Source organism: Acomys russatus, chromosome X, assembly GCF_903995435.1.
Source record: "Acomys russatus chromosome X, mAcoRus1.1, whole genome shotgun sequence".
Taxonomy (NCBI): domain Eukaryota; kingdom Metazoa; phylum Chordata; class Mammalia; order Rodentia; family Muridae; genus Acomys; species Acomys russatus.
In genome coordinates, this window is record NC_067169.1 from 76,943,404 (window position 1) to 76,968,150 (window position 24,747).

At 43.9% G+C, this 24,747-nt stretch overlaps 1 protein-coding gene across 1 annotated transcript in view; it reads left to right on the forward strand.

Moving 5' to 3' along the window:
- The window catches only part of Drp2 (dystrophin related protein 2), a 44,635-nt gene extending 20,251 nt beyond the window's left edge, over positions 1-24,384 (forward strand). Inside the window, exons 4-23 of the mRNA XM_051140934.1 lie at positions 1,055-1,211; positions 2,324-2,444; positions 4,672-4,940; positions 5,310-5,456; positions 5,900-5,978; positions 7,522-7,582; positions 7,905-7,966; positions 9,645-9,719; positions 10,734-10,935; positions 11,144-11,229; positions 12,055-12,212; positions 12,699-12,865; positions 14,447-14,558; positions 16,954-17,090; positions 17,354-17,419; positions 17,690-17,755; positions 18,562-18,705; positions 21,008-21,245; positions 23,441-23,561; positions 23,845-24,384. Of these exons, the coding sequence (XP_050996891.1) occupies positions 1,055-1,211; positions 2,324-2,444; positions 4,672-4,940; positions 5,310-5,456; positions 5,900-5,978; positions 7,522-7,582; positions 7,905-7,966; positions 9,645-9,719; positions 10,734-10,935; positions 11,144-11,229; positions 12,055-12,212; positions 12,699-12,865; positions 14,447-14,558; positions 16,954-17,090; positions 17,354-17,419; positions 17,690-17,755; positions 18,562-18,705; positions 21,008-21,245; positions 23,441-23,561; positions 23,845-23,969 (2,593 nt within the window). The 3' untranslated portion in view covers positions 23,970-24,384. The remainder of the gene's footprint in view (positions 1-1,054; positions 1,212-2,323; positions 2,445-4,671; positions 4,941-5,309; positions 5,457-5,899; positions 5,979-7,521; positions 7,583-7,904; positions 7,967-9,644; positions 9,720-10,733; positions 10,936-11,143; positions 11,230-12,054; positions 12,213-12,698; positions 12,866-14,446; positions 14,559-16,953; positions 17,091-17,353; positions 17,420-17,689; positions 17,756-18,561; positions 18,706-21,007; positions 21,246-23,440; positions 23,562-23,844) is intronic.
- Positions 24,385-24,747: the final 363 nt, after the last annotated feature.

Genomic DNA, 24,747 nt, shown 5'->3' on the forward strand with positions numbered 1-24,747 from the left:
TTATGTCCTCCACTTCTGTCCATGTGTTGTCAGCTCGGGTAGGTGCCTAAAGTAAGAGCCTAAATACAATTTCTATGTTGTTTCCTTTCTGCCCTTCTGTGTGTGCCTCATTCTTTTATAATCTCTCTTTCCTACCATCAAACCCCAAATTCATGGCTTCTGGGGTCTGTGGTGACGTGAGGCACTATAGAAAAACGGAAAGAAAGCAGGTTGCACAGTCAGATAAACCTGGTTTCAAATCATAGCTCCATGTCAGTCACTTACGTCTATGGTTATGAACCCCATAAGATTGTAAGAATTAGTTGATACAGTGATTTTGAAAAGGGGTTTTCCCCCCAGGTATAGGGAAACAGTGGATAAAGATAACTGTTAGTGCCATCTAAAAGGAATGGGCTTAAATAGCTGTACCAAGCCTCGCTTTACCAGTCTCCAACTTCCCACCATTACACACCTTAGCTCACATTTCCTTTGGGAGTCGGTGGGGCGGAGCTGGCTGGCTGGGAAAATAGACATAATGATTACAGAATACAAATACTTTCTTCTGTATTCTCAACCTGAAGCCAATGCTTCTGTCATCTTCTGAGTCTCTTTGGGCTGCTGAGATTTGTGTGCATTCGTGTTCTGGCTCATGCCCATATTCAATCCTCTGCCCCACCCTTCCCATGGACAGCATTCCCTCATGCACAGGGCATCTTGTGTGGCTGAGCAGATTGCTGTGATTTGGATTCTGCCAGGGCAAGACTCCTAGATGGCTGTCACCCCTAATATCCTTGCTCAGTTTCTTCCCTTTCCCAGCCTGATGCTGGGCATGAAATGGCGAAGATCCATAAAGTGATGTTTTAAACCATATTCATATAGGATAGCTCCCTACCACTGTTTTTACTACTGTACCCCATGTGGTGGAACCTCAGGAATGTCCATCACACCTCCCACCACTTCATATAGAGCGGTTCCTTTGAATCCATTTTGTATATTAAAGCTCCATATAGTTGGGAGAAATAGATCTTGCCACTTAAAAAGAGGACTCAATCACTGGTCTTACTGTTACATGCAGCGCTCGCCTAGAGGCTTTCTCAGACCACAGTGGCAAACTCCAGCTCCCGCTCCAAGAGATTATTGACTGGCTCAGCCAAAAGGATGAGGAGCTGTCAGCCCAGCTGCCTTTGCAAGGAGATGTGGCCCTGGTACAGCAGGAGAAAGAGACACATGCGGTAGGTTAGACCTGGAAGTGTGGGGTGGGGCGTCTCAACTGGAAATAATGTTTCACAAAACTCTGACACACAGGCCCTCAGTTCTTCTACTCAGACACCTAAAGCAACAGCTGATGGATGGTATGCAGTCCTAGCCTGGGGCTTCCCCTGCACAAAGTTGAGCCAAGGCTTGTTATCTGATTTAAAACCCTGCTTTGGTTTATAAGGAAAATAGGGACAAATGAACATAGTATTGTGTTTAAAATGCAAAATATAAAACCATGGATTTCAGTTACATAAAAATGTATATAGATGTGTGCGTATATACAGTAATGTCACAGCACAGCAGGGAAGAACACCAAAATGTTAACAATGTTTAACTCTAGGTGATAAAACTGGAATTCTCTTTAATTTTGTGCTTTATACTTTTCTGAACTTTTAAATATTTCAGTGACATCATCTCTATAATCAGGAAATGACAAATACCTTTTTGTTTTTTTTTTGTTTGTTTGTTTTTTTTTTGTTTGTTTTATTTTGTTTTTCGAGATAGGGTTTCTCTGTGTAGCCTTGGCTGTCCGGGACTCCCTTTGTAGTCCAGGCTGGCTTTGAACTCACAGAAGTCCGCTTGCCTCTGCCTCCTGAGTGCTGGGATTAAAGGCATGCGCCACCACGCCCAGCTCATTGTTTTGTATTTGGGACAAGTTTTTACTGCATACACCTGGCTGGCCTCAAACTTATTATATAGCTCAGGCTGGCCTCAAGCTAATTGTAAACCCCAGGATAATCTTACAATGAGTCTTTTGGAAGACTAAGATCTACTCTGCTCTGTGCCATAGCCAGACTCATTGTACACTCAAGAGGATTTCCAGCATTTGAGTCATTTTCTGCCTATAAAGGAGGACTGATAAATAAAATTTAAAAATATGTATATAATATAAATACACACAAAATACCACATACATACATATATAGATATATTTATGTGTGTGTATAAAACTATATAAATATATATATTGTTTAACTCTATGATACCTAGTAATGTCACTGGACCAAGTTACCTTGAGAAGAAAGGTTGTGACCATGAAATCAAATAGAAGTGATTGAAAGGCTAACTTGACTGCTAACTTTCACAGGCCTTTATGGAAGAAGTCAAGTCTAAGGGCCCCTATATCTACTCTGTGCTGGAGTCTGCCCAGGCTTTCCTGTCCCAGCACCCATTTGAGGAGTTAGAGGAGCCTCAGTCTGAGAGCAAAGGTAGGTGGCCTTCCTGTCCTCCTCTGCTTCTCCTCGAGCTGTATATACTACTAAAAAAATACCTTTGGGCCTTTCATGGGCCCCTATTCTCGCCTGCTACTTTTCTTCTCTCACGCTAGAGTTGGAAAAGGGCAAGAGTAACAGTTAGTGGTAAGAAAAAGGAAAGAGCCTGAAGCATGGCTCACCAGTATGTGGCTTTTCAGTGTATTATTCATGTGAGGCCTTGTAATTGGATATGAGAGAGAGAGAGAGAGAGAGAGAGAGAGAGAGAGAGAGAGAGAGAGAGAGAGATGTCAAATGAATTGAACTAACTGACTTGGGGGATGAGAGGAGTGTGTCCTTTTGGAACACTGTTTGTCACCTGAGTAACAACCCAAGGCTGTACTTACTATTCATGTGATCTGCACCTTCATTTGTTTGTGAAGATACTAAGGAGTAAAGGTAGCATAAATTGAAAACATTAGATTAAAAAAATCTGCTTTATTTCAACATAGAAGGGCATTGGCAACGCTGGTATTACCCAGCAACTACAAAACAAAACAAAATAAAATGGTGACACACGCCTTTAATCCCAGCACTCGGGAGGAAGAGACAGGCGGATCACTGTGAGTTTGAGGCCAGCCTGGTCTACAAAGTGAGTCCAGGACAGCCAAGGCTACACAGAGAAAACTTGTCTCAAACAAAACAAAACAAACAAACAAAAACAAACAAACAAAAATCCTTAAAACCTAAGAAGTTCGTTGTTGACCTTTGAGATGAAAATTGATTGCTTGTCAATACTGGTCCTTCTGGTACCTTCTGGACCTGCCATCATAGGGAGAGCCATTCTCTGTTTAGGTTCCAATAAACTGCCAATGTGACATCCATGGAAACTAAGTCTGAATGGTAGTCTAGCAGAGTCTTCCAAAAAGAATCCTCAGTCCCAACACATGAAGTGAAGCCTTCATTAGTGAAGCCCTTCCATTCACAGTCTCGGTTTATTTCTAGTCTCTCCATTGGCCAATTAATACGTAAATTGCTGCCTAACAGGCCCCCAAATAGGGCAAGCTCCAGGTAGAGTAAGGTAAATTCCATCTAGCTCTGAATCCTCTCTCAATAGGAAATCTGAGGGACAAAAAGAAAGCCTAAAAATGAGGATTTTAGTAAACAGCAGACACTCGTGCCTAAATCATTTCCCACTGGTACATGAGTAGGATTTTACTATACCTCTTAAAATACTTTATTCACTATTTACCATACCATTTAAAAATGAGAAACCCTGTCAGGTGTAGTGACACATGCCTTTAATCCCAGCACTAGGGAGTCAGAGGCAGGTGGATTGCTGTGAGTTCGAGGCCAGTCTGGTCTACAAAGTGAGACCAGGACAGCCAAGGCTACACAGAGAAACCCTGTCTTGAAAAAAAAGAAAAGAAAAAGAAAAAAGAAAAAAAAGGAGAAAGCCTGAATATAAAAGTGTGTGTTTGTGTGTTTGTGTGTGTGTGTGTGTGTGTAACTAAAATGGTCTTACGTAGTAGTAGTTTCATAAACCAACACATAATAAACTTGTATAGAACTAAATGTGATTGTGAGAACATGCACAAAATTGAATACAGGTAAATCTAGGGAAATCAGAACAAAATTAACAGAGGATGTCAATGCCAAAATCCTGGTTGTGATATGATCCTGTCAGTTTACAAGGCATTGCCATCTCAAGAAAGAGTGCAGGAAATGATATTATTACTTATAAGCAAAACCTAATCTATAATAATCGTAAGATAATTTTTTTTTTTTTTTAAATCTTGAATGTGGTACCAGTGAGATGGCTTGGCTGGTAAAGGTGCTTGCCCCTAAGCCTAACAACATGAGTTACATCCCCGGGACCCACTTTGTAGAAAAAGAAAGCTAACTCCAGTGTATTGTCTTCTGACTTCTACACAGACACTGTGGAATGAACACACACACACACACACACACACACACACACACACACACACCACATACAATGTATATACTTAAATACATAAATAAATGTAATAAAATTTAAAACTCCAAATATGCAAAAGGAGCTCACCCATGGAAATATATATGTCAGTATGAATATACATATACAAGCAAGCACTCGCTGGTGTCCCAAACCCTCCGTTTACAGGCAGGCATGTACATTGTACAAAGGTAAGCATTTGCCTTAGTTTTTCTCTGGGTTGCCTCTGCTGAGTTAGCTTGAGTTGCTTCCTAATTGTACTCACAGATACCTCCCCTAGACAGCGAATTCAGAATCTTAGCCGCTTTGTGTGGAAGCAGGCAACGGTGGCCAGTGAACTGTGGGAAAAGCTGACAGCCCGCTGTGTGGATCAGCATCGCCACATTGAGCATACTCTGGAACATCTATTGGAGATCCAAGGGGCAATGGAGGAATTGAGCAGTACTCTGACCCAAGCAGAGGGAGTTCGAGCCACTTGGGAGCCCATTGGAGATCTCTTCATTGATTCCCTCCCAGAGCATATTCAAGCCATCAAGGTATGTAGGGCTCCCTTCCCTGACTATAGTCCTCACTGAGAGCAGATATGCTTTCACAGTACCAATTTTCCTTCGGCTGAGACTTAATTGTTGGTCTGGGCCTCAGCTGAGCTCTTTTTAGTTATGAGCTAGATTGGGGGCTGATTTGTCTGTCCTACTGTTGACTCTTTCCCCGCTTTCCTAAAATGAATAGAAGAACAGGATAAGGCCAGGGACCACTCATATCTTAGTGTATTGCACAAATAGCCAAGTAGCTATGTGTTGTTGGAACTAACCCCCTGTATGCAAAGGGAAGAGTGAAGGTGAGTGACTGATGTGTCCTCTTCCCTACCCTCTGTCTGCTATGGCCCTCGGGTTCTGGCTTTGTAGCTATACAAAGAAGAATTCTCCCCTGTGAAAGATGGAGTGAAGTTAGTGAACGATCTGGCCCACCAGCTTGCCATTTCTGATGTCCACTTGTCGATGGAGAATTCAAGGGCTCTGGAGCAGATCAACATGCGGTGGAAACAGCTCCAGGTAAAGGGGCATCCTGCAATGAGCTCTGGGGAGGCATCTTGGTATGGCCGAGCTTGTGGGGCAATGGTAGGGAGGAGTATATGCAGGCCCAAAGAATAGCATGGGTTTGGAAATGAAACCTACACAGGAAAAGAACAGCAGAGAAATAAGGGTCAGCGAATAAGCTTCTCAATTTGTAAGCTGCAGGAAATGGCTGAACTGGAAGAGCGAGAGGGACTTGTCTAGATTTAAACATGCTGATTGCACTGGAGAGAAGAATTACTTGAGATTTAGGAGCTTTTTTCTGATTTCTCGTCAGTGCTAGAAGAGGGTGGGAGTTGGGTGACTATTGATGGGATTGAACAGGAAAAAGGCCAGCCTATGGGGGCGCTCGTAAAGATTCTTGGAGGCAACTGTGGGTTCCACACTAAATGGCTAGGAGTCATCCACTGCTCTTTCCATAGGTGTCAGTTGGTGAGAGGCTGAAACAGCTCCAGGATGCCCATAGAGACTTTGGGCCTGGGTCACAGCACTTCCTCTCCAGTACGTGAGTCAAGCTAGACTGTGTACAGTAGAACCTCAGCCCTTTCCAAGACAATCTCTTGTTGTCAGCTGGGGGTTTGGCGGGAGCCCAGTATAATTTTGGCATCCAAGAAGCAATAAGGAAAAAAAAAAAAAAGCTGTGTGGTGTGGAGGCTCAGCCTCCCCATTCGGAGATTGCTGGGTCAGAGCCACTGTGCTTCAACCTAAGAGCCGTGAAAATTTGAAAAGCTAGGCCAATCTATTTGAATCTCACCTTTCCCATCTGAAAGGGGGCACATTTGTTAGCTCTTTAGGTTTTAAATTTCAAATAAGCATATTGGTACAACAGTATTAATTGTGAGGCAGGTACTTTTCTGGGCACTGGTGGAAAAAATAGACAGAAATCCTTGAATTTGGACAGTTCATATTCTAGGGGAAGAAACAGATCCTAATCAAATAAGTAGATGTGTGTAGAGAAATGTGTGACAGGTGCTATGGAAAATATTAAAGTGATGTAGATATGCCAATGGGCGGCGGTAGACTTAAAGGAAAGAGACATTGCAGAGGTCTCACTGAAAGGGTGACAGTTTTACAGTGTCTTCAAGGTGATGAGGGAGCGGACCGCATGCTTAGTGCAAAAAGATATCAGAGCTCTCATTGAGAAGGTGGCAACTTTACAGAGCTCTAAAGACAATGAAAGGAAGGCCACTTGGATAGCTGAGGAAGCAAACGAAGCAGAAATTCTAGCCCTTAAATCAGGGGCTCAGGGAGGTTTACTGAGGCACAGCAAGGAGACCTAAGGAGAAGAAAGCAAAAGGAAGAGCAGAGATGTTACAGCCCAGAAGGCCTTGTAGGTCAAAGTAAGAACCTGAGATTTTACTCCAAATAGAATGGAGGGTTTTTGATCAGGTTTGAGGAGTAGAGTGACATGATCTGACTGCCATTTCAACATGATGCTCAGGATAGATTGTTTGGGACCAGAGTGGAACTAGAGAGACAGACCTCTCAGGATTTACTGTATCATAATCCACGTGAATGGGTGATGCTGGCCTAGACCAAGGAGGTAGAAGTGAAGACGGCAAAAATATTTCAGTTCATGTTCTAGCCCTGTTTGTGGTTAGGTAGCCATTAGTGACAACTCCTTCCTCTTCTCTTGCATCAAGGAGCAACTTGTATTTCTTGTTAAGTGCCACACTCCCTGGGAACTGTTAACACGGGGAAGTGAATGTTATTTCCTTTGAGAAAGGGTAGCGCATAAGAATGGCCAAGACAGCTGGAGAGGTGGCCCAGTGATTAAGAACACTTGTTGCTCTTGCAGAGGACAGGGATTCAATTACCAGCCCCCCAAGTGGGGACTCCCAACCACCTCTAAGTCTAATTCCAGGGGATCTAATGCTTTCTTCTGACCTCTACAAGCACCAAGTGCACATGTGGTGCACATGTACGCATGGGGACAAAACACATAAAATACAATGAGTTAGTCTAATTAGATTTCATTTAAGAATGGCCAGGATGCTTGAAGAATACTAGTGGCCAGCTTTCTTCCTCTTCTTTTTTTTAACAGCTTCTGTCCAGGTTCCCTGGGAAAGAGCAATTTCTCCCAATAAAGTTCCCTACTACATCAAGTGAGTGATCATCAGAATCAGAAGCCAGTTGGTCAGTTACCTACCTAGCCCCTCCATCACCTGTTTTTCTGCTTCCTGACTCCATTACTTCTTGTGCATTGAGATTCTCATGCTTAGTCCTCTAATGCTTCCTCCAATGTGCCAGAAGGGTCTGACAAGGTTCTACCTGGGTGCTGGTGAACTCTGCTATATCAGGATCTTCAGAGTTTGTGTCTGCATTGTGTAACATCTTGAAACCCACCTTTCAGGGACTGATGGGTGTCTGTGCCTGCAGAGGGTGTTGGGAATGTGATATTGGTGCTATTGATGGTTTTGTTTATAGCCACCAGGCTCAGACCACATGCTGGGACCATCCCAAGATGACTGAGTTATACCAAACTCTAGGTGAGAATACAAGGTTCAAATATGGGGTGGGAACCTGTACCTTTATCTTTATTCTCTACTCAATCAAAGTATGAATGGATGAAGAATATGTGTCATGTGCACAAAATGGAATAATACTATTTAGTCTTAAAACAATGCCATGTTTTAATAACAAGACAATATGGATAAACCCAGTGTTATGCTAGCTGAAATAAAGCTTAAAAAGAAGATCAAACACCGCATGATTCCACTTATATAAGAAGTTAAAAATAGTCAAACTTAGCCAGTTGGTGGTGGCGCATGCCTTCAATCCCAGCAACTCGGGAGGCAGAGGCAGGTGGATCGCTGTGAGTTCGAGGCCAGCCTGGTCTACAAAGGGAGTCCAGGATAGCCAAGGCTACACAGAGAGACCCTGGCTTGAAACCCCCCCCCCCCCAAAAAAAAAGGAAGAAAAAAAATTAACTTATGGAATCAGATAGTAAAATGGTGGATGTCAGAGGCTAGGGGAAGAACAAACAGGGAGATAATTGTCACAGGTCACAGCTTCAATTATGCAACAAGAATAGGTCCTAGAGATCTGCTATGTGACATAGTGCTAAAAGTACTGTTTTTGTGTGTCAAATTCTACCAAGGGAATAATCTTATATTAAGTGTTCTTACCAGCAACATACCAGCACTACTACTACTACTAATGATAAATAGGAAAATGGGAAGAAACTTCGGTAGCAATGAATAGGCTTATGATACAAGTTGTCCTGATGTATACTTTTTGCCAAATATATCAAGCTAGATACATTAAACACCTGTTTCCTAGCTGTCACTTCACTTATAGCTTCTTGTGTGTCTATTGTACTTCAATAGGTGTTTGGTTGTTTTCAAGGATAGAACAGCCCCTCTGCTTTTTCCTTAACAGTATATTCTTGTAGTGGGTATGTATCCACTACATATTCTCCATTCCCTCTGGACCATTTTAACATCATTAGGGAACTAACTTGTAGACATAAGTCTAATCTGATTTGAAAGGCAGTCTCTGGGTTGCAGTGTGGAAGGCTCTTTCATGCCTAGTAGGAGGAATACAGCCTACGTCACAAGTTTATCCAGATGACTACAGTTAGGACACTTTCACTGCTGTGGCAGATCCCATTGGATATAGCCTTTCTTTACCTATTCTATTGCAGATAGGCACAAGGGTCTCTAGTTTAGAGTGAATATGTGTAACGCTGCTGAGGAGTTCTTGTATGTGGCTTCTGGTACATGTGTGCATGGTTTTTCCATACTTTTATGTAGGTCATAGTATTATTTCAGCATGTTATAACTAACAATCTTCTTCAAAAGCTGAAAGAGACTAGGTGCTATTAGTAGGCATTTAGCAGGAGTCAGATTTGATATTAATCTTATGTTTTTGATTTGTATTAAGACTAGTAAACAATTGCCTTATGAAATGTGTATATACTGGATCATGATAAAAAATACGTCTCTTACTGTGAAAAAAGGTTTGCATATCACTGCTGTGGAATATATTAGCTGCCTTGATGGCAGGATGTATGTGTCCCACTTTACTGGATAATACCAAGTTGTTTTCCTGGTGGTCACATCAGCGCACACTTCCACTAACAACCCTTGTTCACACAGAACCTTGTTTACACTTGGCCTACTTCACAGTTCTCTGGTCTAAGTGAGTCTCTTTTGTTCTTTGCAGCTGATCTGAACAACATTAAGTTCTCAGCTTATCGCACTGCCATGAAGCTCCGCAGAGTCCAGAAGGCCCTGCGCCGTATGTCTTCAGTTGTTCTTTCCCATGGCTTCCCTCTCCTCCTCCTGTTCCCCACCCATCTGCTTCTTCCCACTTGCATCCCACCCTGGCCAGAGCCATTGATTGTTTGGACAGGAACACTACAAATGCTGGGGCATCTTGCCTATGAAAACTTGATCTTTCCATTCACCTCAAGCCCCAGATTTGGATTCAAAGTAACTCAAGAGCCATCCAATTCCTAGTTCTTTTTTCCCTAGCCAGCTTGGGTACTTGAGAAACTGCTTTTCAGCAGGCAATATCTGCCTCAAGGTTTTCCATTTTGGGGTTATTAGATACAGCAACAGAACTGTTAAAGCAAGTGCTTGTGGTTGGTCTTCAGCATGCTGCAGATGTATTCTTGTCTCTTCTGGCCTTGCTGAAGAGTACTGTTCATTTAAACTTCCTGAGTCTAGCTAGGCTGACTCAGCATCCCAGGTAATTAAAATGTCTTCCTGCAGTATGTCACATTCACCCAGCCCTGCCTGATCTTTTGTGGCCAGGACAAAGATTCTTAGGATAGGGCTTGTTTTCAGTTGAAACTGATATTTGGCTCAGTGATGGAGTGCCTAGGGTGAGCAAGGCCCAGAGATAAGACCTCTGTCCTTCCCAAGTTATTTTTAAAGGCAAAAGAAACCTTTGCAAAGAGATACACTTAAAATTAGATTTGATCTCTCAGGAGTCAGTATGGCATGGGAGGTATGTTCATTCACATCTCATTGTTTTCTCAAAACTGATACAAAGAACTTAGGTATACAGAGATATGCTGCATTAACTTTGGGAACTTTTTGCTGCCTTGCTCTTCCATGAGATGGGGTGGGAGGGGAGGGCGAGTCGGCGGGGGAGGCAGGTCATGGTAAAGGACAAGCTTATGGCATACTTGCAAATATTCGGTCTAGAGTTAGTACCAGATTTAGTGATAACGTGGCCTTGCCTCATCAGTCTCATCACCCCTGGGCTTCTGTGGGCTGTATTTTCCTTTTCTTCTCTCCTTTCTAGTGGACCTAGTAACCTTGACTACAGCTCTGGAGATCTTCAATGAGCATGACCTGCAGGCCAGTGAACATGTGATGGATGTGGTGGAGGTCATTCACTGCTTGACTGCTTTGTATGAACGACTGGAGGAGGAAAGAGGCATCCTGGTCAATGTGCCACTGTGTGTAGACATGAGCCTCAACTGGCTCCTCAATGTTTTTGATAGGTAACCGCCAGTCCTTGAAACCTCCCAGAGCAATCTAGCGGGGCATCTCCACCGGCCACAGTGAGAAGAGCTTGCTCTTGTGGTGTACTTAGATCTTAGGACATGGTTGGCCAGTAAGCTGCTGAGGTCAAATCAGTGAGGAAAAAGACTGCCAAGATGTTAACCTTTCACATATATTCATGGTCTCTGTCTCTTCCTTTAAACCTAGTGGCCGCAGTGGAAAGATGCGAGCATTGTCCTTTAAGACTGGCATCGCATGCCTATGTGGCACTGAAGTGAAAGAAAAACTTCAGTGTGAGTACAACTCCAGCATCTGCAGTGATGTTAGGTAGGGGAGGGGTGTTGCAAGGGGAGAAAGGAGGGAGATCATAAGATGAGCAGAATTTAGATCTTGTGACTCAGCAGAGGAGTGCCTGTGCCACTTGTGATGTTTTTCAGTCTCCTGTGTATTCTCTAGGTCTTAGGTGAGGTTGGAAGCAATGGATGTTATGTCCAGAGCGGGTTTGCTAAGGTTGTTGGCCTGGCTTTGAGGAGGTCCTAGAAGAGCTGCCCTTTCTTAAGGGTGGGGAAAGCTGCCCTATGCCTGCTCCCACACCCAGGAGGCATCTGCTTTCCCAGTACTGTAACAGCTGCATCTGGCACTGTCATTACTCTCTCTGCTTGCTTTCTCTTCTCTTTTTCTTCCTGTCCTTGTGCCTGTCCCTCTCCCTCCGCCCCTCTTCCTCCCTCTCCTCCCCCTCCCTCTGTCTTTCTCTCTCTCCCCTGCTTCCCCATTGATATCTATTTGCTTATTTCTTTCTTCTGTCTGTTCTCCCTCTGTGTCTGTCTCCTTAACATCTCTCCTCTGTTATCTCTCCCCCCTTCCCCCTTCCCTTACTCTTTCATTGATAATGCCCTCCATTTGTCTGCCTCATTCTCCCACTCCCAAACTCAGGAGTGCTCTTTTTAGATCTCTTAGGGGTTGATATGGGTCGGGGGGTACATTTCTGGATTGTCCAGTTTCAGATCATTAGTTCAACAACATGCTCTTTCTGTCACCCTTTTCTGCTTCTTCCTCCTCCTACCATTTTCTGGGCATTCTAAATTGGGTCTGGCTCTTGGTGATGGTGGGCCCAGCAGACCTCTTCAGCCAAGTGGCCAATTCAGGCAGCCAGTGTGACCAACGCCATCTCGGTACTCTGCTTCACGAAGCCATTCAAGTGCCCCGTCAGCTGGGTGAAGTGGCAGCATTTGGGGGCAGCAATGTAGAGCCCAGTGTTCGTAGTTGCTTTCGGTTTGTAAGTATGGAGCTGTAGATTCAAGGAGGGAGGTGAGGGGTGAGGGAGGTGGAAAGGAAGGTGAGTGGAATGGATGGAAACCAGCATCCTGCCCCTTTCTCTCTCTCTCTCTCTCTCTCTCTCTCTCTCTCTCTCTCTCTCTCTCTCTCTGTCTCTCCTCTGTTCTCTCTCCTGTCTCCGTCTTGTCCTGTCTCTGTCTCTGTCTCTGTCTCTCTCTCTCTCTCTCTCTCTCTCTCTCTCTCTCTCTCTCTGTGTGTGTGTGTTTGAAAAGTATTCAGGGGTACAGGAGCTTTTTTGAGATGGGATGACAGAAATAAGAATTCTCTGGAGTGTAGAGCTGGAGCCCCGTGGGGGAGGATGTCGACTCAAGGCAGAAGGGGAACACCCCTGGAGGGGTGGTGATTCCCCTGCTTCATTGGGAGCTGGCTGACAATCAGGCAGCGAGATACTTGGCCTCATATCCGTTGGCATTCATATTTCCTCTAGAGCACTGGCAAGCCAGTCATTGAAGCTTCCCAGTTCCTGGAGTGGGTCAACTTGGAGCCCCAGTCTATGGTGTGGCTGGCTGTTCTGCATCGAGTCACCATTGCTGAGCAAGTAAAGCATCAGACCAAGTGTTCTATCTGTAGGCAGTGCCCCATCAAAGGATTCAGGTATGGGATACAGTACCTTCTGGGATGATAAAATGTCATGGGACAGCAAAATCAGGTGCAGAATAGCATTATTTAATTATTATATTTTATAATTTATCTAGGGTGTGAATTTGGTGTATTGTGAACTTTTATTGAAAATGTTTAAGTTCTAAAATTTAGAAAGGAAATATGTTTGTTCTAATTGTGATCCAAGGTACTACAGATACTTAGAAATATATAGTAAATGTTATAAAAATATCTATACACTAAGTGTTGTATCAGCAAGTATTTCACCATCAACTCCCCAGAAGAAGAAAAAAGGAAAAATTTTTTAATGAGACAGATGTGTTTATTTATTTTTACATATTTGATACCACAATAAACAAAAATTTAAATTATTTTAGAGTTGAACAGTATTTCAATTGTACAACCATTTATGCTGAGAACCATTTTGCTTCTCAGAAACACATAGTAGTACTGTTCCAGAAATTATTAGACTCTTTTTCATCATCAAACTAAATTTTAGCATTTTCTATGAAACTGAAGTCTGTGGCACAAATATCAATATTTGATTTTGAATTAGTTTTTGATCATTTGGCACTCAGAAACACTTTTCTGTTTCTGAACATTTGTGCCACCCTCACGACCCACAGTTTAATAAACTGGAGCTTAAACAAGAGTTCCCACAGTTCTGGAGGTGGAGGCTTGAAGATGACAGAGCTGTGTAGTTTGGCTTTCGTTAAGTTCCTCTCATTCTTCCTAGCTTGTAGACAGCTTGATTTATGTAATTTGTGACATAAATACTGCCTCCACAGCAGAGCAGCAGGTTATACACAAGGAGACTCCAGTGCAGAGGTGGAAAGAGGCACACACTCACGTGCACACTGTGTATAACATTGCTGCCATGCAGATGCAGCTCACATATCCCTAATCTAAAAATCGGAGGGGCTGGAGAGATACCTCCACAGTTAAGAGCACTGGCTTTGTTTTTTATAACTCGAGTAAACCAGGTACAGAAGTGAATTGTGACTGCCCAAGATAACCTGGATATTTAGGGGTAAACCCAAGGATAGGTTGATATTGGGTCATCTGTGGCTAGGCATTTCACATTTTGATGCTACTAGGGCTAGGAAAATTTAGCTTGCCTTTAAAAGGAGATGAGGAGGACTGGTGTATACTCTATAATAACATAACTAGAGTTAATATGAAGAACAGTTGAAAACAACCTTCAGTCAATTTAACCACAGCTAATGAATCAACTGCTGTCATATGGGAGTTTTGACTTCTCCAGACTAGGGAGGGGACCTTTGGGGCCATCCTTGCTTAGAAAGATACCACAGTGAGATGTTTACTCCTATCTGGCCCACCTTTAAAACCTGGCTGAAACAGTATACTTTCCCATGCTTCCTGAGACCTGGGACCTGTAGTTTAATGGGGGTTTGTGCTCTCTAAAATAAGGCTCTTGACCTGTTGAGGACTTCACACCACTAGGTATTGTAGGTTGAGCCCCTCTACTGTCTCTGTGTGTATTTGGATTGGGGAAATGGTGAGGTCGCTGTGGTACATTGGATTACCTTTGTGACCATGTCTTCTCTCCCCAAGGTACCGGAGTCTGAAACAATTTAACGTGGATATCTGCCAGACGTGCTTCTTGACAGGCAGAGCCAGCAAAGGCAACAAGCTGCACTATCCCATCATGGAGTATTACACCCCGGTATGGAGCCTCCTCACTGGGTGGGAGGGGTGGGCATCTCTCAGACACTAGGCTTTGGTCTTCTTTGCACACACTGGCACACAGGAGTCAGCTCTCCGACGGAGCATTACCCACACAATAGAGGTTCACTGGTTTGGCGGATTCAGGCCTCTCTAGTCCTCCATCACAGCTTCTCTGTCACTGGAGCCACAATTGACTAGGGCACTCTTAGTCCTTTAATTGGCATTAACTGTTTAGCTGCAGAAAATAATGTCTCGGGGAGGGGGGGAAGAGCAAAATAGTTCCAGGTACTTCCCTTTCTCTTGCACATCTTTCTGACTAGCTTCTTGTATTGCTCCTGTCTCCCTGGGTCTCTCGTCCTGCTACTTTGTAATTTTTTTTCTACCCCTTCTTGCCAGTACCAAAGTCTGTGCTCAGACTACTCAGTCCATTAAAAGGAAACAGATACATTTTTAATCTGTACTCAGAAATCATACTTGGTTTCTATGGGCAGCCTTGCCTTCCCAGCTGCCTGAGCCCGTCTTAGTCAGTGTTCGCGAACTCAGCCCCAGGTTAGCTACTTGTATAGTATCCGAGTTCATTCCTTCAGTATCTTTTAAGATTTATTATTTTTTTTAAATTTTATGAATCTGGGTGCTTTGCCTGCATAATATAATTGTAGACTACTTGCACACCTGGTGCCAGAAGAGGCCAGAAAAGAGTGCCAGATCCCTTGAAACTGGAGTAACAAACAATTGTGGGCAGCCTGACAGCCCTGTGGGTGCTGGGGACAGAACCCAGATCATGTGGAACGGCAGTGCTCTTAACTGCAGAGCCATCTCTCCAACCCCTCCCTCAATGTCTTTATACTTTTCTGTTCCCCCTAGGTGTTTTTCTGAACCCCAACTATACTCCAACTGGCTTTCTCCTCTCCCCCACCTCTCCATTTTCAAACAGTTTCTCCACAATCTGCTTTTCTAAGGCATTATGTTCAAATTATTTTAGCACAGGAATGTGTGAGCCAGAGGGAGTAGGGGCCATGCCCTTTATTTTTCCTTTATTATCATTTACATAAAACAGTATAAAGAGCCAGAGAAAACTAGCTAGAAGAGAAAAGCTGGTCCTCTGCCTCCTGCTCATCTTCTTCATTCCTAGAATTTATAGAAAAGACGGGGCAGCAAGATGGCTTATCTGGAAAAGGTACTTTGTGCCAAGCCTGATGACTGGAGTCTGATTCCTAGGACACACGTGGTGTGAGTTGTCCTCTGACCTCACTTGCATGTTACAATGCATACACACACATACACACACACACACACACACACACACACACACAGAGAGAGAGAGAGAGAGAGAGAGAGAGAGAGAGAGAGAGAGAGAGAAAGAGAGACAGAGACAGAGACAGAAAGACAGAGAGGAAATAAATAAATTTTCAAATTTTATAAAAAGGAATCCATAAAAATATTTTCATGTAATAATTTTATTTTAAGAACTTCATATATGAGCAGTGTATCTACACACTCCTACACCCTCCAATTTTTGCTGGGTCCCCCTCCCAAATACATGATATCTTGTTTAATTATTGTTACTTGTATGTACGTGTGTGCATATGTACATATATATGTATACACATGCACATGTGTGTATATAGGTATGTGCACATGTATATATAACCTACTGAGTGCACTTAGCTTTGTTAGTATGTACATATGTCCAGGGCTGACCACTTGGGATTAGATAACCTATGCTGGAGTTTGTCCCTGGAGAAGAATGGTTCTTTCTCAGCAGGCATCTTCATCTAGGGGTGAGACCGTGTGGAATTTCCCATCTGTGTTGGCATGCCAGCTGCTGTTGTCATTATGGATACTATTACAGAGATCCACAATGCATCAAAGTGTAGATGAGTGACTGTGAGGGTGTCCACCTCCAACTCATTGATTCTCAACATTAGCCCTGTACCTAAGACTGAGAGAAAATCTCAGAAGAGGGCATGGAAAGAGTGTAAGAGCCAGAAGACCAAGGCACCTTCTATGATGTTTGACAGTGAAGAACCCGTGAACTTTCAACAATTTGATTAACTGAACAAGCCCAGCATAATAACAGCAAAAAATGAGATCTTAAAACATAATATTGACATGCTCAGTGTACAAGATTCACACCATGCAGGTCGAGGTGCTCCAAGTTTAAAATGAGAGTCTTCCCTTCCCCTCACCCCTCCAGTCTACCTCCCCAGCGACAACCAGTATTCAGAGTATAGGGTGTAGTCTTTGAGACATTTTTTTTTAATTGGGAGGGTATGGTAGGCCCAAACAACAGTGGGATACCAGTCACATTCTGTGCTCTAGCAGAAGAGTCGCAACACCTCCTAGTCTCTGGAAGTCACTAGTGTGAGTCTCTCTGTCCTGTCTCCCTGCAGACCACATCCAGTGAGAATATGAGGGACTTTGCCACAACCTTAAAGAATAAATTCCGCTCGAAGCAGTATTTCAGCAAACACCCTCAGCGAGGTTATCTCCCTGTGCAGTCAGTGCTGGAGAGCGACTGCAGTGAGACGTGAGTGGCTGAGCAGAGGCTGTGGTTGACCCCATTCAGCTCACCTATGGGTTGAAAAGAGGCTGGGATCCAGCTAGGTTGGACAATGTGAAAACTGCCAACAACAGGATGGTTCCATTTGAGTCTGACCTAGACTCTGGCCTGAGAGACAGAGTGGGAGCCTTTGTATCTTCTGACTCTCTTGGCAGTGTAGAGGTGAGGGTGGTGAGGAGACAGGTTTTCAATTGCCTTTGGTCTTCTGAATCTCAGTTGTTTTCTTCCAGACCGGCTTCTTCCCCGATGTTGCCACATGCTGACACACACTCTCGAATCGAGCATTTTGCAAGCAGGTACCGTTACCCTTCAGTGGAGTTGGAGACTGTAGGATGTCCAAGAAGAAGGGCTAGGAACTGTAGGAGATCCAAGGACAGGAGAATTAGAATGAGCCAAAGAGGTCCAGAGTGGAATGTGCCACTGGCCAGGAATGCCCAACCCTCAGTGGTGGTAGGTGGAGGGGGGCAGCTCTCTAAGCCAGTGATATTATTGTTCCATTAGAGTGCTAGTGATGGAAGCAGACCCCACCTCCTGCCTTCTCTCCTATTGTGGCCCTTTCTTTCTAGGCTTGCTGAGATGGAGAGCCAAAATTGTTCCTTTTTTAATGACAGCCTGTCCCCGGATGACAGCATGTGAGTTTCCACAGCTGCTAATTTTCCAGAAATAGCTGTCCTTGGGATCCTCCTGCCCCTGTTTGGGGATGGTATATCTTCTAGAGAATGGGAGGCTGGTGGGTAGGGTCCCTGATTCCCCCAGGAAGGAAGGCTACTTCCCAACTACAGTATTCCATAAAAGAAGCAATTTTCTGTCAACAGAGCTGTCTGCTGAGGCCCCTTCCTATCACATGACCCTATCTTTCCATGCCCAACTTTGAGGAAAGAGGGGGGAAACCTCCTGTCTAAAGTTACAGCAATTATCTTGTGCTCAAGATACAAAACATCATTAATGCCACAACAACCCTAAGAGAAAGCTGAGACTTGACTAAAATGTGGCCTAAGGAGGCGTGGTGCTATAGCACAGAGAGGGCACCCTTACCTCTTTAAGAGAGGCCGCTTCCCTATAAAGAAGGCCTAGGAACAGTTGGTTACATTGGGACAGTCTGCTCTTTACTCAGACTCAGGTCCTTCTGGAAGGCAAGAAAGGAAAGTGACATAGAGAGGGGAGCAACATGGAAAGAAAAGTAATTTCCTCATTATACTCAAGAGAAGACCCCCAGAAACCTCAGCATCCTGGAAATAGCTCCTAATCCTCTCTCTGACACTGCCTCTTTCAATATCCTAAAGCCTGAACTCGAGGCCTGCCTTTCTTTATGTAACTTAAAAGGAATCTGCCAGTGTACATCTCCTGGGGGCTGAGCTGGGATATGAGAACTGGCTCCCTGAGTTGTTTCTGTGTTCAATAGCTGATCACCACTTTTCCTCTCCCTAAACCCATGCAGAGATGAGGACCAGTACCTGTTGCGGCACTCCAGCCCCATCACAGACCGAGAGCCAGCCTTTGGGCAGCAGGCTCCATGCAGCATGGCCACAGAAAGCAAGGGGGAACTAGAGAAGATCCTGGCCCATTTAGAAGATGAGAACCGGTAGGTGTGGTCATGGCATAAATTTGTGTGGGTGCCAGAGGCTGGCAGCTTGACTTTCAATCATGACACTTCATGCGTTATGTAACCTGAATCAAGGCACTTACATCCTTCCATTTTCTTGGCTGTATAATAGGGACAATAATGATATCAATTCCCAAGGGTTACTTTGAAGACCAAATGAGATCAAGAATAGAATGTGTCGGTCCACAGGCTGGCTTACAGTAAGGGTTAATCAGTGCTGGCTCTTCTAGCAATTGTTTGAATTCTTGTAATATAACCCTGACTTTTCCAAGTACCCTCTAGATACATGTTGAGAGAACAGTAGAAGAATGCAGATGAGAATATAACCTGTCCTTGCTCTCAAAAAGCTTTCTGTACTAAAACCAGAAAGAACTACTTGATGCCAAGCAAAAATATCTCAGGGGCATTGTGACACTACACACCTCATTTCTGAACCAGAAGAGACAAAGTGCCACAGATGGCATGAATCTCCACAAAAGTAGAGGTGGCTGCATGGGCCTGAGGACAGTTGAAGGCTCTTGGAAGGAGGGAAGCACTATCTGCAGAGCCTCTTACAGCAGTGATTTTCTTTCCTTTGCCCTTTTAAAAAATTAATTATTTTTACATATACATTTTTATTACACACATATAAATATACACATATATATTAAACTACCTATAGCAAGAATAACCATGACACAATCAAGAATTATATATATGTTACATTCATAGTGTTTTGGCTATTTGTATTTGGCAGCCTTGAAGAAAACATCTTTCCTATCTTGGTGTGTCTAAAATTCTGAATGTAAATCAATCTCCATCACATCTTGTCATTATCAGCTTAAAACACCTCTCTAGACCTAAAAACATCTTAACCCCTAAACAACTAAACTTTGTTGTAAAACTAAGCTACCTGGTCTTCAATTCCATCTGAGACTTGAGAAGGAATAAACTTGATTACCTGTGTATACTGGGAGTCCAGGTTAGCAGCTTTCCAAATAAGATGACAGAGACAGTTTGCTACCTGAGTTGTCACCCAAAGCTATAACAGTGGAGCATCATCTTCAACCTTCTGGCCCAATTTTTTCAACAGACATACTTGTGAGGCAGGAACTATTTGAGGACTTGCATACCCTGTTTTGGCAGAGTTTGGCTGTTGACTCTGCCTGCATCCAAGCTTGCCCATTTTTAGGAAGAATTCTGTCTGTTGCAGAAATGAAGATATTTTGCCCAGTGGTTGGTTTGCCACATTTGAAGCCATCTCCATCAGTGTGCACAGGAGTTGATGGCAAAGCTTAGGAAAATGGAAGTCTTGGTTCTGGGGTGGGAAGGGCCTGAGTTTCTGTTTCTAACCAGATGTCAGGGGATATTCATGTCACTGGTCCCCACACCACTCTTGGACTGGCAAGTCTTAGAACAATGCTCCTCCAGTGGTGGAATGTAGGTGAAGGAAAGGAAGTTTGCAAAATGTGTGCTGCCAGTGTGGAAAAGATAAATGCCCAAATGTATTGGAACCTTTTAGAAACGTTTCCAGCAAACTTCACACTGTCAAGATGAAGTACATAATTTGTCTAAGTCCGTCACACTGAACAGGCTAAGGATCAATTTGGGTGTTGTTGAACGAGTGGGGCATGGGAAGACAATGGTGTGAACTATGGACTAGTTGTGAACGTTAGGACAACAGTAGAGTGAACTAAGAGCAAAGCCCTGCAAATTTAGAGAACTGCTACATTAAAGCAGCAGAGAGCAGGCTTTGGGCAATGCTAAGAAGAGCATGATTCTGTTTACCCAAACAACAGAAAGTGATGTGCCTCAAAGTAGGCTGTCTCTTTGGAGTGTCTGCTTGATAACCCATTATGAACAGTCAAAGCAGGTCAACTTGGAGGGCTGAAGAGAGAAGATGAAAGATAGGTGATCTTTTTATTTATGCTATGGCTTCGCCGAGAATCTAAAAATCTCTAAGTAGAATAGGTAAGCCATTGGCTCTAGTGCTTCTTTTATTTGCAGAACATGTTCTCACCTGCCTTTGAAGGTCAAAATTAATCCCCAAAGCATCAAAGCCCTAAGACATTTCTTACGTGAAATGTCAGCTCACTGCTCTGAGGCCTCAGGATGGCAGAGCAAATGTCAAGCAGGCTGGAGAGGAAGTGGCTGTGGCCATTTCAAGCAGAGCATCCCCAGGGGATTGGGTGAGGAGATGGCAGAGACTCCCTTGACACCTGGGAACGAAGGGCCCTGTGGGATCTGAATAGCTAGTTAACCTTATTCAAGTCCTATCTCTTGGCTTCCATGTCCATGGCAGGATTCTCCAGGGAGAACTGAGGCGCCTGAAATGGCAGCACGAGGAAGCAGCTGAGGCACCCACCCTGGCTGAGGGCTCCACTGAAGCAACTCCAGACCACCGCAATGAAGAGCTTCTGGCTGAAGCCAGGATCCTGAGGCAGCACAAGAGCCGTCTGGAGACACGCATGCAGATCCTTGAAGACCACAACAAGCAGTTAGAGTCTCAGCTGCAACGTCTGAGGGAGCTGCTCCTGCAGGTGAGGCTGAGGATGTCGAACCAGAGCAACCCCCTGATTCAGGAGAAGGCCACAGAGAGCTGGGGTGCAGCTGAGAGAAGAAAAAGTGTCCCTTAGATGTGGCAGTCAAGTGAGTTCTTAAGAAGAGTTGACTGGCAATTGGGATGAAGGGATGAAGGGATGAAAGAAGCAGCAGGCAGAATCGATACATCCTTAACCAGTCCTTTTCCCAATCACTTCCATACCACCTCTGTGTGTCACTCTCGAGCTACCTACAGCCAGAACAAGGACTTTTAAGGATGTGCTAGTTCACAGCCCAGTGGAATCTGGTATTAAAAGAACAAACTTCAAAAAGCATCTAAAATAAAGGGGCTCAGTTAGCAAAGCACCAAGCATGAGGACCTGAGTTGGTCTGCAGAGACCATGGTTTTTTGTTTTGTTTTGTTTTTAAAGCCAGGTGTGGTGACACACACTTGGAATTCCCATACCAGGAACATAGATTTCTGTGGTGTGCTGGCCACTCTGGCCTACTTGGTGAATTCCAGGCCCATAAAAGACCCTGTCTCTTAAAAAACAGAAATGAAAACAGGAAAGAAAGGTGGACAACACCTGAGGACTGGTGTTCTCTGGCCTCCACATACTTGCCCGTACATGTACATTCAAATGCATATAAATGTGTGCACACTCATGCACACATATACACTACAACTTATAGTCCAAAATGTGACATTAACACATTTGGACATATTTGGTAAGAGAAATAATTTTAAAGTAAAGTCTCCTTTTTTGCATTTTTGCCCTTTCTGTCTCTGGGAGGTCAAGCAGCGCTAGGGTCAGACAACCTGGGTTTGAATATAGTGCTGCCGGTTAGTAGCTGTGGGGTACTGGGAAACTTAGTGAACCTTATTTGGCCCTGGTTTCTTTTTAATCTGTAAAACAGAGAAAAACAATACCAGCTAAAAACTGGTTGTTCTTCCAAAATTCAGTTGCCCAGCACTCAACTTACCACTGTAACTCGAGGTCTAAGGAATCCTACATTTCTTCTGGCCTCTGGAAGTGCCCACATACATGTGGCATGCACCCACAAATGCATAAAGAAAGATAAAATCTTTTTTAAAAAGGGGCCAGCAAGATAGTTCAACTGGTAAAATCCTTTCCACACAGGCTTGACAATCTGAGTTCAATCCCTGGGATCCACATAAAGGTGGAAAGAGAGAACCAACTCCATGAAGTTATCCTATAACCTACATATGTGTTCTATAGCATAAATGCATCTACACATCCCAGGAAGAAAGGGCACACATACAGTAATAATAATAAATAAAAATTTAAAAATGAAAGCACAAACATCATAGGATTGCAACCATCCTAAAAATCGAATAATATATGTGCAGAATTCAGCAAGATAGCAGGAATAGAGCACACTGATCATATATGTTAACTTCCATTGTTATCATATGCCACAGGCAGTGGCCCCCCTGTTTCCTGTATTATCCAAGGAACTGCCTTTTTTTCTTTCTTAACCAATTTTTAAGTTCCCCAGCACTTGGGAGGCAGAGGCAGGCAGGTTGCTGTGAGTTAGAGGCCAGTCTGGTCTACATAGAGAGTCCAGGATAGCCAAGGCTAGATGGTGAAACTTGGCCTCAAAAAACAAAAAGTTCCCATTCCAAGTAATATTTTTATCATGGCCTCTTTATAATATTTGTGTCATCATATGTCATTTTTATCTGTTGTCCTCCCCCATTGCCCTCCTCTGTGTCCCCTCTACCCCTCTAGTTCCCTTCCTTCTCTTGGTCAGTCTTCCACTCTGCTTTCATATGGCATGTATTTCATTGCCCTCTGTAGTTCAAGAGACAGTATTTAATGAATTCCTGGAGTTTTCTAATATAAACTCATACACTATGTCATGAACTGGGGATCAGGCATGTAATGATGAAACTCCAGACAATTGGGCTTTAAATAGCTTAATTATAGTTGAAATGGCAGCAACACACCCTTAGGTGTAGTGGCATTCTTATAAGAACCAGGAACCTTTGACTCGTGTTGTTAAAAGAAGAATTTACTTGATAATTTGACATAAGAGGTTTTCCTAAAGTGGAAAGCCATTGTTCATGGCACTGTGAAAAGCTTCTTAGAGGCCAAAAGGATGGGCATGAAATCTCTAAGGTCCTCTTTTGAACTCAGGAGTCTAAGAATTATGTCTTACCTCTTTCTAGCCACCCACTGAATCAGATGGCAATGGCTCTGCAGGCTCGTCCCTGGCGTCCTCTCCACGCCAGTCAGAAGGCAGTCATCCCCGGGAGAAGGGGCAGACTACTCCAGACACTGAGGCTGCTGGTAAGTTCCACCATGTAGCCCCTTCCTCCAGCTATTTGTCCTGCCCAATTTTTACTAGAGCTGGGACTAAGGTAGGGTATAATTGGCTTCTTGAATGTTTCTCTCATATGCTTCTAAAAATGTCTAGTGTGTGCCTCCTCCATACTTGTCATTTGACTGGGAGAGTGCAAGTACTCTGGACCCACTATTCAGCTAATAGCTGCCTATCTCAGCTTCTTTCTTAGCTTTCTTCTTATAAATGAAATCTCAAGTTACTTTTCCAAATCTTTCTCTTCCAACTTAGATGATGTGGGGTCAAAGAGTCAGGATGTCAGCCTATGCTTAGAAGACATCATGGAGAAGCTCCGCCATGCCTTCCCCAGTGTGCGAAGCTCTGATGTGACTGCAAACACCCTGCTGGCCTCTTGATGGAGTCAGATCCCCATCCTGTAGTTCATAGTCCTTTCCTGATTCTTATCAATGCCTTCCCTTAAACATTGCCCAACCTTTCCAGTACCCACTGACTCTATATTCCTCAATCAGAGATATTTATTTGGGCCTGCGGCAGCAGCAGACATCTGATGGTATGTGAGATGTGGTGGGGAAAGGGGAGGAGGAGAGGTGTACTTCCTCTGCCTTCTAGAAATGTACCCATTCATACTTAAGATTGAGCCTGTCTCTTATGCGATTCTACTGTTGCAGCCCAGGCAAAGGCACTTGTCATCCAGATAAGGAGCAGAAACTTACCTTGCAGAGCTAAGCAGTATGTACTGGTCCCTTTCCCTTCTCCATTGAATCATGAAGGAAAAAGCTTAATGGCCCCAAGGTGTCTGCATTATTCCCCCCACCCTCCGCCAGGGATTAGTCCTACTGTCTGGCCCAATTGAAAGAGGCAAATGTGTATTCCTGAGACACTGTTGCAGAGCGCCTCTTAGGAGCTCTGGGCAGTGTATCCCTATTATGTCAGCTCCAGAGCATAACTCTCACTTTTAGGATTCCACCTACATGCTTTTCCCTCTAAAATCTTCAATTCATCCTGCCCCAGTACCTATCATATATTCTCTGATGGAGGAACAATTCATCCTAGGTGTGCTTCCACATACTTGTGGGTTTATATCCCCCACCCTCCTGTTTCCTGGTAACCTTGGCATCCCATGAGATTCATTGAGAAGCTCTGGAAATCCATCTGAAGTTACTATTTGGTTTT